Source organism: Lissotriton helveticus, chromosome 5_1, assembly GCF_964261635.1.
Source record: "Lissotriton helveticus chromosome 5_1, aLisHel1.1, whole genome shotgun sequence".
In the NCBI taxonomy this organism is placed as follows: domain Eukaryota; kingdom Metazoa; phylum Chordata; class Amphibia; order Caudata; family Salamandridae; genus Lissotriton; species Lissotriton helveticus.
Genome location: NC_136065.1, coordinates 15,691,243 through 15,707,889, shown reverse-complemented (window position 1 = coordinate 15,707,889; position 16,647 = coordinate 15,691,243). Strand labels below are relative to the sequence as shown.

Here is a 16,647-nt window from a genome sequence, read left to right as displayed (position 1 = left end):
AGCCTTACTGCTGTGTTCTGGAGAAGTTGCAGTTTAGTTAGAAATTGGGCTTGAATCCCTGCATTTAAAGCGTTGCCATTGCCCAATCTAGACAGCTGTGACCACTGTTTTGCGTGAATCATGGGGGATAAACAGACATATTCTTCTGATCATTTTCAGTATACACCAAATGGATGAGGACAGATTATTGGTCTGGGCGTTAATGGTCAGTTTGTCATCGAATATGAATCCTAGACTTTTAACTTTGCCTACTGGGATTGGGCAATCACTCAGACTGTCAGGCCACCATTTGGGGGACCAGAAAGCTTCAAGCTTACTTTTGAGTCCTTGCTGCAGTTTCTTGGAGAATGCACCTAGGACATAGGTATGGAACACACAACCTTTTCCTTCTGTACTAGCATAGTGCTGCAAATCCAAGATACTGAGAGTACGCTGAAAATACACAGATAGTCATACATAACTTATTTGTTGCTCATTATAAGGACGTTTATAGTGGGGCAGATATAGCTGCAGACGCTGGTATTAAACGATGCCTGAAAAGAGCAGCCCTACCCAAACTGTTGGACAATACCCAACAGTTATTGGGGCAACAGATTACACAACCAGAAATTAGGGGAGCCATTAAGGGGTTGGCCACCAGGAGGACCCCCGGGCGTCGACGGAATCCCAGCTGAGTTTTATCAGCTGTACGCATCTCTCCTTGCTCCCCATCTGGTGTAAATGAGTAAAGTGGCCTAGGAGGTGGGTACCTTTCCCCCAACCTGCAGAGAGGCTCTGCTGATATGCTTATGTAAACATCAGAAGGATCTGGAGGAGACCTTCTGCTATTGACTTCTGTCGATGTTGAGGATCAACTACAAATTTACTTAGTAAAATCTATAGCCAGACGACTGCAGCCCCTCTCTCTCCAACTGATCTCCACAGACTAAAATGGGTTTATCCAACACCGTAACATTGCCTTAAATATGAGGCGCCCCCACTGGGTGCTAGTTGAAAGAACGAACAGAACTAGTGGCTTTGGGTCACAACGCTAACAATATTCCCTTTCTTTTATCACTGACTTTCACAGGAGGGATGACGTCATGCAGCCATGGTGTACTCAAAGAGGATGTGTGTGGTTAGTCTCTTGGAATATGCATTACACAATAGTAATAGTCAATAAGGTCAGAGTTTAGACACTTCTTTATACACCCTTCCTGGGCGGAGGTCTGAACCTAAACAGTATCATATCTCCTGGACGTAAAGTGCTATTACTGCAAGTGACACTGGGGCCCTGTGTTTTGGATGATAGTTGCAAACATTGTGCAATACCTTGTGGTGCAACTAAAGCCAAAACGTCCTTCACTTACCAGCAGTAGTGTCTAGCGTTCTCAGTGGTGGTTTTCGGGTTTTGGTTGCAGGTGGTCCATTCTAATGTGCTTGATGAGATTCCTGCCAGTGGACATGTTGAGGCAGCCAGCAATGACATTTCAAGTACTTACTATTCCCATTGAGATTTCTTGCTTCTCACATGTGATGACAGTGCCCTGATGAATCCTTCATAGCGCTACGCTGACTGTGGGCTGTGGTTAGATAGCAGTGCCCTGAGAGAGGCAGCAAGACCTGAGAGAGGAAGCCTGCACTGGGCTAGGTGTGAGCAGTGCCCTGAAGAAGGCTACAAAGTGCTGAGTATACTGTGGGCTGTGGTATGATAGCAGTGCCCTGAAGAAGGCTACAAAGTGCTGAGTATACTGTGGGCTGTGGTATGATAGCAGTGCCCTGAAGAAGGCTACAAAGTGCTGCGTATACTGGGGGCTGTGGTATGATAGCAGTGCCCTGAAGAAGGCTACAAAGTGCTGAGTGAGTATACTGCGGGCTGTTTTGTGTCAGCACTGTCCTCAGAGAGGGTACATAACATTGTGTATATTGTAGGCTATGGTATAATAACAGGGCCTCAAGGAAGGCTACAAAGTGCTGAGTATACTGTGAGCTGTGGTATGACAGCAATGCCCTGAAGAAGGTCACAAAGTGCAGAGTATATTGTGGGCTGCGGTATTATAGCAGAGCCCTCAAGAAGGCATACGGGAAGACGGGTGCAGAATGCCAACAAAGCATTGGGCGCCCAATGCAAACCAATAAGAAAAGCCAGTTCTGGAAAAAGGCTGTAGTCTCAGGCCAGGAGGCCGGTCAAGGAAAGCTTACAGATGAACAGGTAAGTTGGGATGTTCTGGAGCATTAAGACACAGTCATTCGATCTCCCCAAGGCCAAGGGGCTCCGCTTGCAGGGGTATCCTTTTGCATCAGGTACAGCTTACCGGTGCAGGTTGCAGTTGGGGTGTTGTTGTGCAGAAGCTAAAGGCATTGACATAGAGTCCAGCAGAGATCAACCCTCGATGGACTCTGTCTTAGAATTGTTGGGGAACCTTTGTAGTACCGGTGGGCCACTTGGACTCAGGCAGTGGGCGCCGGGTGCAGAGGTGGGTCCGGTATGCTGTTTCACGGTTCCTCAGGGCAGAGCTTCTTGGCCTTTAAAGTTGGTTTCTTCTGCACAGGTCCACTGTCCATGACAGATTTTGAGTCTTTATGGAAATCAAGCAGTCCTCCTAGGGTTCAGTAGGTTGCTGGTCTGCGGGACGAGTCGTGGAAGATTGCAAAGTTTGGAATTTGCAGAGAGGCTGGTAGGGCTGGAACCAGGCCAGTCACTGGTGTTACTTGTCATGCAGAAGCGACTCTTCCTTGTCCTTTTCTTTGTAGGTAATCTGAGGATTAAGGTTCAGGGGTGCCCCTTAATACTCAATTTAGTGTAGTTACAGGAATTAGAAGGTCGTAGTAGTACTTACCTTTAGGGTGACTAAACTCTTTGTTTGTCTACCCCCTTTGGGGAGAGGGCATATCTCTAACCCTTTTGGCTAGTCTCCTACAAACCAATATGGAGGATTCTCGAAAGAGGGGTTCACCTCAGCTCAGGGCACCTTGGGGGTGGCTGAGAATGGACTCTCCTCCTCTGCTTTTCCCACCTGGCATGCCGCCAAAAGTGGGGTGTGATCAGGAGGGTGGGCAACTCCACTAGTTGGAGAGGCCCCGGTCAGCATAACGAAGGATGGGAAGCCTTTGAGGCTCACTGCCTTCCTATGCTGTTCCTGCTTGGGGGTAGGTGTGAAGCACCTCCACCCAGAGCAGGCTTTGTTTCTGACCCACCAGAGCAAACGGCTCCCAGCTCAGGGGGTCAGAAACATGTCTAGAGGTGGCAGGCTGGTGGGGACCGGTCAGACACACACTAGGGGGGTTGGTAGTTTTCCAGGGAGCACCCCTGCGGTGCCCTTTGGGTTAATTTCTTAATAAATCCAACACTGGCATCAGTATGGGTTTATTAAGCAGCAATGTTCGGTATCAAACATCTTGGAATTCAGTGAAGCCATCATGGAGATGTGGAGCTCGTACTGGCAAGCTCCCAGCCCATGTACTCGGTATGGCTTCACTGTGCAATTATAATATATAACTATAGAGGCATATCTGCTCATGGAATTATTCCCTCACATGTGGTATAGTGAACCCTGTCTTAGGGCTGTAACACCAGCAGTAGGTGTGAAGTACCCATGCCTCCTGCAGTGCTGGTAGGCCTGGCACACAGGAATGTGTGCCAGGTTGACCCTCACTTTCATCTTCACCAATACATGCCGGCTGCAGTGGCAGTTTGCCTGTGTTTGGTGAATAGTCTCTTAAAGTGGCACAATACATGCTGCAGCCCTTAAATACCCTCGCTGTTCATAAGGCCGTTGGTACCATTGGTGTATTTTACAATGGAGTTATATGTGAGCCAGAGATGTGCCAATTGTGAAAGCAATGGTACAGTTTTGGGAAAGAACAAAGGCACTGAGAACCTGGTTAGCAGGAACCCTGTGCACGCTCAGTCAAAGATGCATCAGAATCAGGCAAAAAGTGGGGTACCATGCCAAAAAGCGTACTTTCCTGCAGGGTTCTCATAGGGTATAGAACACTGAGTGCACTGCAACAAGCAAGTTTGGAAAGCGCTGTGTGAACTGTGGCCTGTGGTATGATAGCAGTGCCCTGAGTATTCTGTGGGATGTGTTGTGATAGTGCTTTGACCCTCTCCCAGGGTACTGTTGAATATTATCTGTGCTTTAGTAATTGCAGAGACCTGAGAAGGGTATACTCGGGCTGTGGTGTGATGGGAGTGCCATGTGGAAGGTGTAGGAGAGTGGGGTCTGCAATCCCATGGCCACCCCAGATTTTTGCTTTTTGCTTCACTGGTTTACGACTTTCCCTGACTGTGGGCCTGCTAATCAGACCCACAGCCTAGCTGTTCTCTCTCTAAAATTACAACCATGTACCCTAGGTGCATTTACCAATTGGTACTGGGCCACCTTATCAGCCCCTGTACAGTATACCTTAGGTATCCAGGGCATAGGTGTACCCAGGGCCTACCAGGGGCTGCAGCATGTATTATGCCACCCCTGGCTGGCCATCCAAAACTGACACAACTGGCTGCACGACAGCTGGGGCAAGGTGGTGTAATCACCCTTTGCTTTAGATATAGTTCCCTATATCTAAACCTAAAATGGACACATATATTCCTATCAGTCACTCCTATGGAAGGCCTTATCAATCCTGAAGGCAGAGTGCTTGGAATTATGTGAGATGGTGCTCTGGCATGAGCTGAGCCCGTTTGCAGCTTGCGGAACCAAGTCCTAATAGCTGTTCCATGATAACGCTATACAATATACTCTTAAGTGCATTATAATCCTCGCGGTTAAATGCTAACTTTGGCATAACATTATCAAAACATGTCGAGTAAGGTGTCATACGAATTGGAATACTACCCCCTCGCCAATTCTGGCGACGGGGATAGCATTCCACCCTTCTAGAGGGACACGACATGTATGTAACTGTAAACCCCGGTTAAAGTTAACTCGAGCCTTGGCATCACAAAATGGATGCTGCCAACACACACACAAGTCTGACCTCCTGCTGCTGGGAGTCCTTCCAGCAAGGGAGGCTTGGACAAAGGGTTTCCTGCCTTGGGAGGTGCTAGCACTACCCCAGACAGGATTTTGTGTATTAGGTAGGCCCAGGCTGAAAGGAATGAGACATGCCTGGGGCACACAAGGTGCCCTGTGCATACACCGGTTCCAACCAGTTGCTGGGGCACTCCAGCCCCAGCTCTGGCGGGAAACCGGACAAAGGAAAGGGGGTGTAACCACCCTCCTTCCTGGTCCCACCCAGGGGAGGGACCTAGTCGTAGTGCAGCCCCCTTTAGCTGAATAAAGGTAGGAGCTGGTCCCATTCCAAAGTAGATTACTCTTGACAACTTCCACAAAGAACTCTTGACCTTCGACCTCCTGGACACCAGAAGACTGAAGAATCTCCCCTATGGTCAGGGAGTGACCATCCTGCTTTGCAGGCACCATCAAGCTCCTGTGCGGTTTGCTGCAAAGTCCTTCCATCCCGGAATCCGACGATCCAGCTCGACAAGACCCGGACCTCCAGACCTCTCTGACCTCTACCCACATCCACAGCACAGCTGGGACCCGTGGGTGCGACGAGCAACGTGGAGACGGCCATCTTGAAGAAACCTACACAGCACTTCCAGCACGACCCCCGAGGGACCCTCGAGTGAGTGCACTGGGGACTGAGAAGCCCCACACCGACGCAGCTCCTGCACCAAAGACCAGCCCTCCAGCATCCACGTGATCTGGGTGGGGCCCTTTTACCTGGTTGCTGCATCTCCTGTTGTCTGGTCCCTTGCCGGCTGGCTCGTGACCTCTGAGACAACGACCCGAAGATTTCAACACTGCTGGTCTGGTCCCCCAGACTGGCCCTTGCTTCCTTGTAAAAGAGAAGTACCCCGGACCCTCCTGGTCCGCACCAGACGCCATCTTTGTTCCACCACGTGGCTTGCATTTGCCAAGGCCTGTTGACCAGATCGACGATCCAACACCGCCATCAGCAGCAGACTACATGGGACAGCTCGTGCCTCCAGCCTGGTCGTGAAGAGCAGCTCCTGGTCCACGCAGCTACAGAGAGAAGCGACCCTTCCTTCACCTGAACACGGCAACAGCACCTGGTTCCAGCACCGTCACTGGCTAGTGACCAAGACTCTGTCCCCTTCCCTTTCAGGACTTCTCCTTCGTAGTTCCATCCTTGGAACCACCGGACTCCTCCATCTGGCTGCCTGCCAGCAACTCCTTGTTTCAGGCATCACCGGGATCAACGCAGCAAACCCGACACCACTTCAGCCCTATGCACCCGCAGCCTGTGGGTTAGGTAACTAAAGCTTCTAGGTGCTGAAGTCAGTGTTCACTATCCTAGTGTCCAGGTCCACTGTTGTTTTCCCTCCATCCAGCCGGGTTCGTCCGGAATCCGTAACTTTGTAAACTGTAGTATCCATAGACGTTGGTACGCATCCCGCGTGAGAGTTTCCACTCTGCACGTGAGTCCCGTGGGCCTCCTGCTCCTTACTTACCTAGTTCGTAGCGTAGTCCCAGCGATCCTCCAGCCTCTGGATCTCCTTACAGTATTTTCCTTTCTCGCATTCCATTGTTTGTAGTATATGGTTTGTCGTGCCCCTAAGGCACACGTGTAAATATTGTGCGAACTCGTATTTCTTCCTGAGTATTGTCATGTGCTTAGCCCTCTGATCTCATAAAGAGTTCAGAGGTGTATGTTAGTTAATAAATATCTGTTTATTTTCATAACAACCTGTGTGGTGTCCTTTCATCTGGTATTCAAGGGATTGTATTGTGGTAAAACAGCTGGCTTCACATGCCAAAAGAGTTTAGCCTAAGACTGCTTTGTCCATGCTACCATTAGGATTGCTGGTCTATAAGGGTGACTTACAACCAATCACCATAAGGGTTGTTTGGACTGATACAAGGTGATCACTAGAACTAGTGAGCATCATATATCAGGCCAACTTCTCACAGAAGGATATAAAGCGCTTAGTATACTGTGGCTTGTGTTATGTATGGCTTTCCTATCCCAAGTACACTGGGGGCTTAGGTGTGAAGGGTGAAAAGTGCCCAGTGTAGTTCTGTTTGGAAAGGTGGAAAGTGCAGAATAGAGCGTGGCCAGTGGCATTTTTACAGTGTTCTGAGGCAAGTTACAAAGTGCAGTGTGTACCATGTGCTGTGGTGTGATAGTGCTCTGTGGCCTCCCTCAGGGCACTGCTGTGTATAATGTGGTCTCTGTTGACAGCAGCGCACTGAGAGGGTAAAGTGTGGAACTTTGTTCTCAGGGTTCCGGGTCTCTTTCGACACTGGATCCTGCTCCTTAAACGTTTTTACAATACTTATGAAGCAGATGTCCCACTATCCACCCTTCCCCCCTTCCTTTCCTTTTCCTCCCCCTTATTTTCTTGTTTGGCAACTCCTGTTACACAGGCGATACAAAGGCTACTTTCTTCTTGGATATTAAATCTACCTGATGATCTCAGCTCATACAGGCTACAATTCCTCTCTGAGTCATTTGGTAATATACCTCACTAGCTTTATTGTAGACATGACCATATTGTTGTCTTTGTATGCAAGACCTGTTCTGATATTCACTTATATTAATGGATATGTGGTATGCATTACGATGTCATTGCATTATATTTTGAACAAAGAAAATGTGGAGTAAATGATGGGCTGTTGTGAGATACTAGTGTGCCTGGAAGGCTGCAAAGCAGTGAGTATGCCGTGTGCTGTGGTGTGATAGGAGTGAGTGCGGAGGGTTACGGAGCAGTGAGTATACCATGTGCTGTGCTGTGATAGGAGTGAGTGCGGAGGGTTACGGAGCAGTGAGTATACCATGTGCTGTGCTGTGATAGGAGTGAGTGCGGAGGGTTACAGAGCAGTGAGCATACCATGTGCTGTGGTGTGATGGGAGTGAGTGCGAAGGGTTAAAGAGCAGTGAGTATACCATGTGCTGTGGTGTGATAGGAGTGAGTGCGGAGGGCTACAGATCAGTGAATATACCATGCGCTGTGGTGTGATAGGAGTGAGTGCGGAGGGCTACAGATCAGTGAATATACCATGTGCTGTGGTGTGATAGGAGGGAGTGCGGAGGGTTACAGAGCAGTTAGTATACCATGTGCTGTGGTGTGATGGGAGTGAGTGCGGAGGGCTACAGAGCAGTGAGTATACCATGTGCTGTGGTGTGATGGGAGTGAGTGCGGAGGGTTACAGAGCAGTGAGTATACCATGTGCTGTGGTGTGATAGGAGTGAGTGCGGAGGGCTACAGATCAGTGAATATACCATGCGCTGTGGTGTGATAGGAGTGAGTGCGGAGGGCTACAGATCAGTGAATATACCATGCACTGTGATGTGATGGGAGTGAGAGCGGAGGGTTAAAGAGCAGTGAGTATACCATGTGCTGTGGTGTGATAGGAGGGAGTGCGGAGGGTTACAGAGCAGTTAGTATACCATGTGCTGTGGTGTGATGGGAGTGAGTGCGGAGGGCTACAGAGCAGTGAGTATACCATGTGCTGTGGTGTGATGGGAGTGAGTGCGGAGGGTTACAGAGCAGTTAGTATACCATGTGCTGTGGTGTGATGGGAGTGAGTGCGGAGGGTTACAGAGCAGTGAGTATACCATGTGCTGTGGTGTGATAGGAGTGAGTGTTGAGGGTTACAGAGCAGTGAGTATACTGTGTGCTGTGGTGCGATAGGAGTGAGTGCAGAGGGTTACAGAGCAGTGAGTATACCATGTGCTGTGGTGCGATAGGAGTGAGTGCGGAGGGTTACAGAGCAGTGAGTATACCGTGTGCTGTGTGCGATAGGAGTGAGTGTGGAGGGTTACAGAGCAGTGAGTATACCATGTGCTGTGCTGCGATAGGAGTGAGTGCGGAGGGTTACAGAGCAGTGAGTATACCATGTGCTGTGGTGTGATAGGAGTGAGTGCGGAGGGTTACAGAGCAGTGAGTATACTGTGTGCTGTGGTGCGATAGGAGTGAGTGTGGAGGGTTACAGAGCAGTGAGTATACCATGTGCTGTGGTGTGATAGGAGTGCGGTGCAGAGGGTTACAGAGCAGTGAGTATACCATGTGCTGTGGTGTGATAGGAGTGAGAGCGGAGGGCTACAGATCAGTGAATATACCATGCGCTGTGGTGTGATAGGAGTGAGTGCGGAGGGCTACAGATCAGTGAATATACCATGCACTGTGATGTGATGGGAGTGAGAGCGGAGGGTTAAAGAGCAGTGAGTATACCATGTGCTGTGGTGTGATAGGAGGGAGTGCGGAGGGTTACAGAGCAGTTAGTATACCATGTGCTGTGGTGTGATGGGAGTGAGTGCGGAGGGCTACAGAGCAGTGAGTATACCATGTGCTGTGGTGTGATGGGAGTGAGTGCGGAGGGTTACAGAGCAGTTAGTATACCATGTGCTGTGGTGTGATGGGAGTGAGTGCGGAGGGTTACAGAGCAGTGAGTATACCATGTGCTGTGGTGTGATAGGAGTGAGTGTTGAGGGTTACAGAGCAGTGAGTATACTGTGTGCTGTGGTGCGATAGGAGTGAGTGCAGAGGGTTACAGAGCAGTGAGTATACCATGTGCTGTGGTGCGATAGGAGTGAGTGCGGAGGGTTACAGAGCAGTGAGTATACCGTGTGCTGTGTGCGATAGGAGTGAGTGTGGAGGGTTACAGAGCAGTGAGTATACCATGTGCTGTGCTGCGATAGGAGTGAGTGCGGAGGGTTACAGAGCAGTGAGTATACCATGTGCTGTGGTGTGATAGGAGTGAGTGCGGAGGGTTACAGAGCAGTGAGTATACTGTGTGCTGTGGTGCGATAGGAGTGAGTGTGGAGGGTTACAGAGCAGTGAGTATACCATGTGCTGTGGTGTGATAGGAGTGCGGTGCAGAGGGTTACAGAGCAGTGAGTATACCATGTGCTGTGGTGTGATAGGAGTGAGCGCGGAGGGTTACAGAGCAGTGAGTATACCATGTGCTGTGGTGTGATAGGAGTGAGTGCGGAGGGTTACAGAGCAGTGAGTATACCGTGGACTGTGGTGTGATAGGAGTGAGCCCGGAGGGTTACAGAGCAGTGAGTATACCATGTGCGGCGGTGTGATAGGAGTGAGTGTGGAGGGTTACAGAGCAGTGAGTATACCGTGTGCTGTGGTGTGATAGGAGTGAGTGCAGAGGGTTACAGCGCAGTGAGTATACCATGTGCTGTGGTGTGATAGGAGTGAGTGCGGAGGGTTACAGAGCAGTGAGTATACCCTGTGCCGAGGTCTGATAGGAGTGAGTGTGGAGGGTTACAGAGCAGTGAGTATACTGTGGACTGTGGTGTGATAGGAGTGAGTGTGGAGGGTTACAGAGCAGTGAGTATACCATGTGCTGTGGTGTGATAGGAGTGCGGTGCAGAGGGTTACAGAGCAGTGAGTATACCATGTGCTGTGGTGTGATAGGAGTGAGTGTGGAGGGTTACAGAGCAGTGAGTATACCATGTGCTGTGGTGTGATAGGAGTGAGTGCGGAGGGTTACAGAGCAGCGAGTATACCATGTGCTGTGGTATGATAGGAGTGAGTGTGGAGGGTTACAGAGCAGTGAGTATACCTGGGGCTGTGGTGTGATAGGAGTGAGTGCGGAGGGATACAGAGCAGTGAGTATACCATGTGCTGTGGTGTGATAGGAGTGAGTGCGGAGGGTTACAGAGCAGTGAGTATACCTGGGGCTGTGGTGTGATAGGAGTGAGTGCGGAGGGTTACAGAGCAGTGAGTATACCATGTGCTGTGGTGTGATAGGAGTGCGGTGCAGAGGGTTACAGAGCAGTGAGTATACCATGTGCTGTGGTGTGATAGGAGTGAGTGCGGAGGGTTACAGAGCAGTGAGTATACCGTGTGATGTGGTGTGATAGGAGTGAGCGCGGAGGGTTACAGAGCAGTGAGTATACCATGTGCTGTGGTGTGATAGGAGTGAGTGCGGAGGGTTACAGAGCAGTGAGTATACCGTGGACTGTGGTGTGATAGGAGTGAGCCCGGAGGGTTACAGAGCAGTGAGTATACCATGTGCGGCGGTGTGATAGGAGTGAGTGTGGAGGGTTACAGAGCAGTGAGTATACCGTGTGCTGTGGTGTGATAGGAGTGAGTGCAGAGGGTTACAGCGCAGTGAGTATACCATGTGCTGTGGTGTGATAGGAGTGAGTGCGGAGGGTTACAGAGCAGTGAGTATACCCTGTGCCGAGGTCTGATAGGAGTGAGTGTGGAGGGTTACAGAGCAGTGAGTATACTGTGGACTGTGGTGTGATAGGAGTGAGTGCGGAGGGTTACAGAGCAGTGAGTATACCATGGACTGAGGTGTGATAGGAGTGACTGTGGTGGGTTACAGAGCAGTGAGTATACCGTGTGCTCTGGTGTGATGGGAGTGAGTGTGGAGGGTTACAGAGCAGTGAGTATACCATGGGCTGAGGTGTGATAGGAGTGAGTGCGGAGGGTTACAGAGCACCGAGTATTCTTTGGGCTGTAGTAGGATCAGACCCCTGTTTCCAGCCTAGGGTACAGCTCTCTATGACTCTTTACTCACAGAGATCTTCGTGCCTCGCAGCCTTTAGTGATAAGTGTGTATATCATAACAACAAATTCACAAGCAAGAGGAAGGGTGACTATATCAAGGAATCACTGATACAATTCAATATAAAAACTCAAGTTCATTTAATAAATGTTCATAATAAAAACAAAATGTATTACTGTAAAATATCGAAAAGGTGGCAATCAATGTGGAAACACATTGATTGCCACCTTTTCGATCTTTTTTTAAATACATGACTATTTTATGTTATTGTGGTGTAGTTTGTCACTTTTTGTGTATTTTATTGATTGTTATGTAATGTTGACAGTAATACATTTTGTTTTTATTATGAACATTTATTAAATGAACTTGAGTTTTTATATTGAATTGTATCAGTGATTCCTTGATATAGTCACCCTTCCTCTTGCTTGTGAATTTGTTGTTATGATATACACACTGGTTTATTCCCTGTCCTAAGGAATTATCATTCCCTATCAGGGGGTCCTTGTTGTACACATTATAGCCTTTAGTGATAACACATCCTAAATCTCATCTTTGAAGTGGTTTCTGCCCAGTAACTCTGCTCTTGTCCGTCAATATCCCACAGAAGAGAAATCTCGTCCAATGGGGGTCATTATCGGAGGCGTCATTGGAGCCCTCGTGGGTGTTGGACTGATCGCTGCTGTGGTTTGGGCTGTCTATTCGAGGATTAAAACATCAGGTAAGCGGATTCATTTTGATATTGTTAGAGGGAGGTGGCGTCACTTCCTGATTCGTGTGAAGGGGGTGGGGTGCAGGTGAATACCATCTGCAGGCCGCCCGACACGGAGCCGCAGGTGACCCTCATAAGAGGGCGGGCATCTTAGTGCCACAGGAGAACCGGCGCACCAGCCCTCTGGGGTCCAGTGGCCGGAGGCCGCTGCCCGGGGCATGACGTCAGAGGTATTTATTGGGGGGCGTGGGGGGACAAGGTATTTAGGATTCCTACACGCCCTGGAGCAGTCTCTTTTGTCTTCACTGCCCCTCGATGTTGCCCTCCCTGCCGCTTACCCTACATCTCGGGTGGCAAGGGGGGTTTAGGATTTAATGAATTGTTATTTGTGTTGCAGGAGGAGTTACATGATGATCCAGAGGCGAAAGGTACTTAGGAGTACCCTATGCAGAAGCACAAAGGGTGCTGAGGCCTATTATCCCTGGGAGATCCGTGCGGTGGACCCTGGGGGTGCGACGGCGCCCCGTTATCCTACGGGCGGTTGGTTACCTGGACAACCGGGGGTTGCTTGAACGCTCCGCCCCTCGTAGGGGGGGGGCGTGGGCTAGAGGGTGGACTAATGGTTCACCGGACAGGTGAGGGGCTACCCTCTCACCATCAACCGCGAAGCACCGCAAGGCCAAGGCCGCGGGCTACTTGGCCTATCAGGTGGCAAGCTGCGAGGGGCGGCTTGCCTTGGATCATCTGTAAGTTAACCCACCATGTTTTAGCAATGATATGCTAATAAACCTGCGACTACTTTTCCCAACAACAAGTTGTCTTGTCTAATTATTTGATGGGTGTTTATGTATTTGGAGGGATGGTGGGCGCGCCGATATTGGCACTATGTCACTTGCAGCAGGGGTGGGGACACATCCATGCCTGGAGGCCTTCTTGCTGTATATTGAGGTGGGGGGGAGCAGGTATTTCCCAGTTGATGCACTGCTGATGCAGGGAGATTGACTGCACTATTTCACTACTCAGTTTCCAATACCCAATGCATGAATGAATCTTAAAGTTACCCGGGTTTATAACAATCTTGTGATTGGTTAGTCTTCCGTCAATGCAAATCGGCCACCATGATTCAGCTGTTTTGATTGGCTGCTTAGCTAAGACACCCTATGCCTTCCTGGACCAGCTTCCAGTAAGATGAGGAGCTCCAGGACACTATGGATGGCTGCAAGGCACCAAGTGTGCCATGGGCTGTACTCTGAAAGAGAGGAGCTGAGAGAGGAGCTGTCTGAAGCTGGGGCAGAGAGGAGCTGTCTGACGCTGGAGTAGAGAGGAGCTGTCTGACGCTGGAGCAGAGAGGAGCTGTCTGACGCTGGGGCAGAGAGGAGCTGTCTGATGCTGGAGCAGAAAGGAGCTGTCTGACGCTGGGGCAGAGAGGAGCTGCCTGATGCTGGGGCAGAGAGGAGCTGTCTGATGCTGGGGCAGAGAGGAGCTGTCTGACGCTGGAGTAGAGAGGAGCTGTCTGACGCTGGAGCAGAGAGGAGCTGTCTGACGCTGGGGCAGAGAGGAGCTGTCTGACACTGGGGCAGAGAGGAGCTGTCTGACACTGGGGCAAAGAGGAGCTGTCTGACGCTGGAGCAGAGAGGAGCTGTCTGACACTGGAGCAGAGAGGAGCTGTCTGACACTGGAGCAGAGAGGAGCTGTCTGACGCTGGGACAGAGAGGAGCTGTCTGACGCTGGAGCAGAGAGGAGCTGTCTGACACTGGGGCAGAGAGGAGCTGTCTGACACTGGGGCAGAGAGGAGCTGTCTGACACTGGGGCAAAGAGGAGCTGTCTGACGCTGGAGCAGAGAGGAGCTGTCTGACACTGGAGCAGAGAGGAGCTGTCTGACACTGGGGCAGAGAGGAGCTGTCTGATGCTGGAGCAGAAAGGAGCTGTCTGACGCTGGAGCAGAGAGGAGCTGTCTGGATCTGGAGTAGAGAGGAGCTGTCTGACACTGGGGCAGAGAGGAGCTGTCTGACACTGGGGCAAAGAGGAGCTGTCTGACGCTAGAGGAGAGAGGAGCTGTCTGACGCTGGAGGAGAGAGGAGCTGTCTGGAGCTGGAGGAGAGAGGAGCTGTCTGGAGCTGGAGGAGAGAGGAGCTGTCTGGAGCTGGAGGAGAGAGGAGCTGTCTGGAGCTGGAGGAGAGAGGAGCTGTCTGGAGTTGGAGGAGAGAGGAGCTGTCTGACGCTAGAGGAGAGAGGAGCTGTCTGGAGCTGGAGGAGAGAGGAGCTGTCTGGAGCTGGAGGAGAGAGGAGCTGTCTGACGCTAGAGGAGAGAGGAGCTGTCTGGAGCTGGAGGAGAGAGGAGCTGTCTGGAGCTGGAGGAGAGAGGAGCTGTCTGACTCTGGAGCCGGGAGGAGATGTCTGACTCTGGAGCGGAGAGGAGCTGTCTGACTCTGGAGAAGAGAAGAGGTGCCTAACACTGAAGGGCTACAACTAGGCCAGTTTCTAGATCTGTCTGGAGTATGAATTAAGGAATTGGTTTCTCCAGAAACCTGACCATGGTTCAACATAAGACATTTAGTGCTCGTCGGGGAAGAGTACGCTCCGGACCACTGAAGGGCTGTACATGGCGGGACGTGAGCCTGCTGTTTGCCTTTGTTGGAAATGGGATCCCTGGCTGGCCAGGGCTTTCGCCAAAGTCAGTCAGAGACCACCACACCCAAGTCAGGGCAAGGGAATTACACGCCAAGATAACCCCTACTCACCCTCTAGGTAACGTGGCGCGAGCAGCAAGGCTAAACTTGGAGGCGATGTAGGCTAAGTATTTGCGCACGCACCCCAGCAACAACAACCAAAGGCCCACCACAAAGGAAACTCCACACAAGGTTATATAAAAATAGCCTTTGTATTACACCAAAACACATTAGATAAAACACACACTTTACAATGTGCCAGGGGCACGGGCAGGATTTACAGGGGATATTTACAAGACAGGGCCACCTGGGCCACTGTCAGGAATCAGAAGTAACACTTTCAGAAATAATACTTTTGCATGTAAAATCACTGTAGCACAAAATAGCACACAACCAGTAACTACTGGTAACCAGGATCTCACTAGCACCACCTGTACTAGTTAGAAAACAACCACCTATGTATCACAATACCTGTAGGGGTGTAAGAACATAACACATGATGCAATGCATGACATTCATTCAGAGGTGTAAAGGTAAAGCACATGAAGCATAACGTACAATCAGAGGTGCAAGGAACAGCAACACAATAGCGCAAAATCCACATTCGCCACCACCTGTGGCAGTCCCTGTGTCCCAATGTCAGGGCCTAGACGTGGCAGCTGCCCACAAAGTGCTGGGCAGCTGGGAAGCGATGCTGGGGGGGACAACGTTGGAGCCTCTCAGGCTCTGCACAAAGCACTTGTTTCCCCTTGAGCCTCTTTGGGCTCTGAAACACAATGTGGGCACTCAGGAGCCTCTCAGGGCTCAAACCCAAAAAGATGGAGCCTCGTTGCGCCTCGTGGGCTCGAAGAACAAATGCCCCCCTGAGCCCCACTGGGCTCTGCACACAAGGCCTGGAGCCCCCCTTTCCGGGCTCCGAACACCAAATGGGGGCGTAGTTGGAGTCCCCCTCCTGGGGACTCAGCGAACCAAGTAATGCCCACACGAGCCTCTCGGGCTCTGAAAACAACTGCTGCCCTGAGCCTCGCAGGCTCAAACAACAGGTAAGGCCCCCACGAGCCTTTTACTAGGGGGGAGGGGCGGGCACCGAAAATGCGCCCCGACGCCCCCTCCCCTCCCGGGCACTCACCGGTCTCTGCAGGCTGCAGCACTTTCTGCCTCTGACTCCTGGCGGGCGGGGAACTCCTCTTTCGTGCTCCGCCCGGGGCACACGTCCAGGCTCTGTCTCTCCCTCGGGGCTCTCCCTGCAGGCAGCAGCTTCCGCCTGCCTCTCTCCTGCCCCCGGCCTGCCTGACTTCCAGGTCGCGGGTGCGGGGCGGGACTTCCGGTCGGCCTACTCCCTGATTGGCCGGCCGGCAGGAACACCTCCGGGTCGTCGCGGGCAGCACGGCGGCCCGTCTCCAGCACTTCTAGGCGGGGGATGCATTTACCGAGGGGTCGGCACCCTCGAGGCAAGAACGAAAACGGGCATCAAGGTCCCTGGCAGGGTGGGCACCTGCCAGGCGACAAGTTAACTACAAATAAGCGAGGTGGCACTCGCTAGGGTAGGCAAAGCGCTCCCAAGCGCTATAGGCAGTTAACACAGCGCTCCCAATTGCTCCAGCCAGAATAAAGCGCTGTTAGGCGCTAGAAGGAAAACGAAGCGCTCCCAGGCGCTAGGAACCTCAGAAAGCGCCCACCAGCGCTAGCAATAGATAAAGGTCCACAAAAAGTCCTTCAGCAAGGCAGGGGGGGGCAAGGCTGGGCCCAGAGCCAGCTCACTGGGTCTCCAGGCAGGGAGACA

At 51.2% G+C, this 16,647-nt stretch overlaps 1 protein-coding gene across 1 annotated transcript in view; it reads left to right on the top strand.

Annotated features, from left to right (window-relative positions):
• LOC144754061 (major histocompatibility complex class I-related protein 1-like) overlaps window positions 1-16,647 on the top strand; it is a 165,553-nt gene that overhangs the window by 137,458 nt on the left and 11,448 nt on the right. The window contains exon 6 of the mRNA XM_078641580.1: window positions 12,091-12,204. Within this exon, the coding sequence (XP_078497706.1) occupies window positions 12,091-12,204 (114 nt within the window). The remainder of the gene's footprint in view (window positions 1-12,090; window positions 12,205-16,647) is intronic.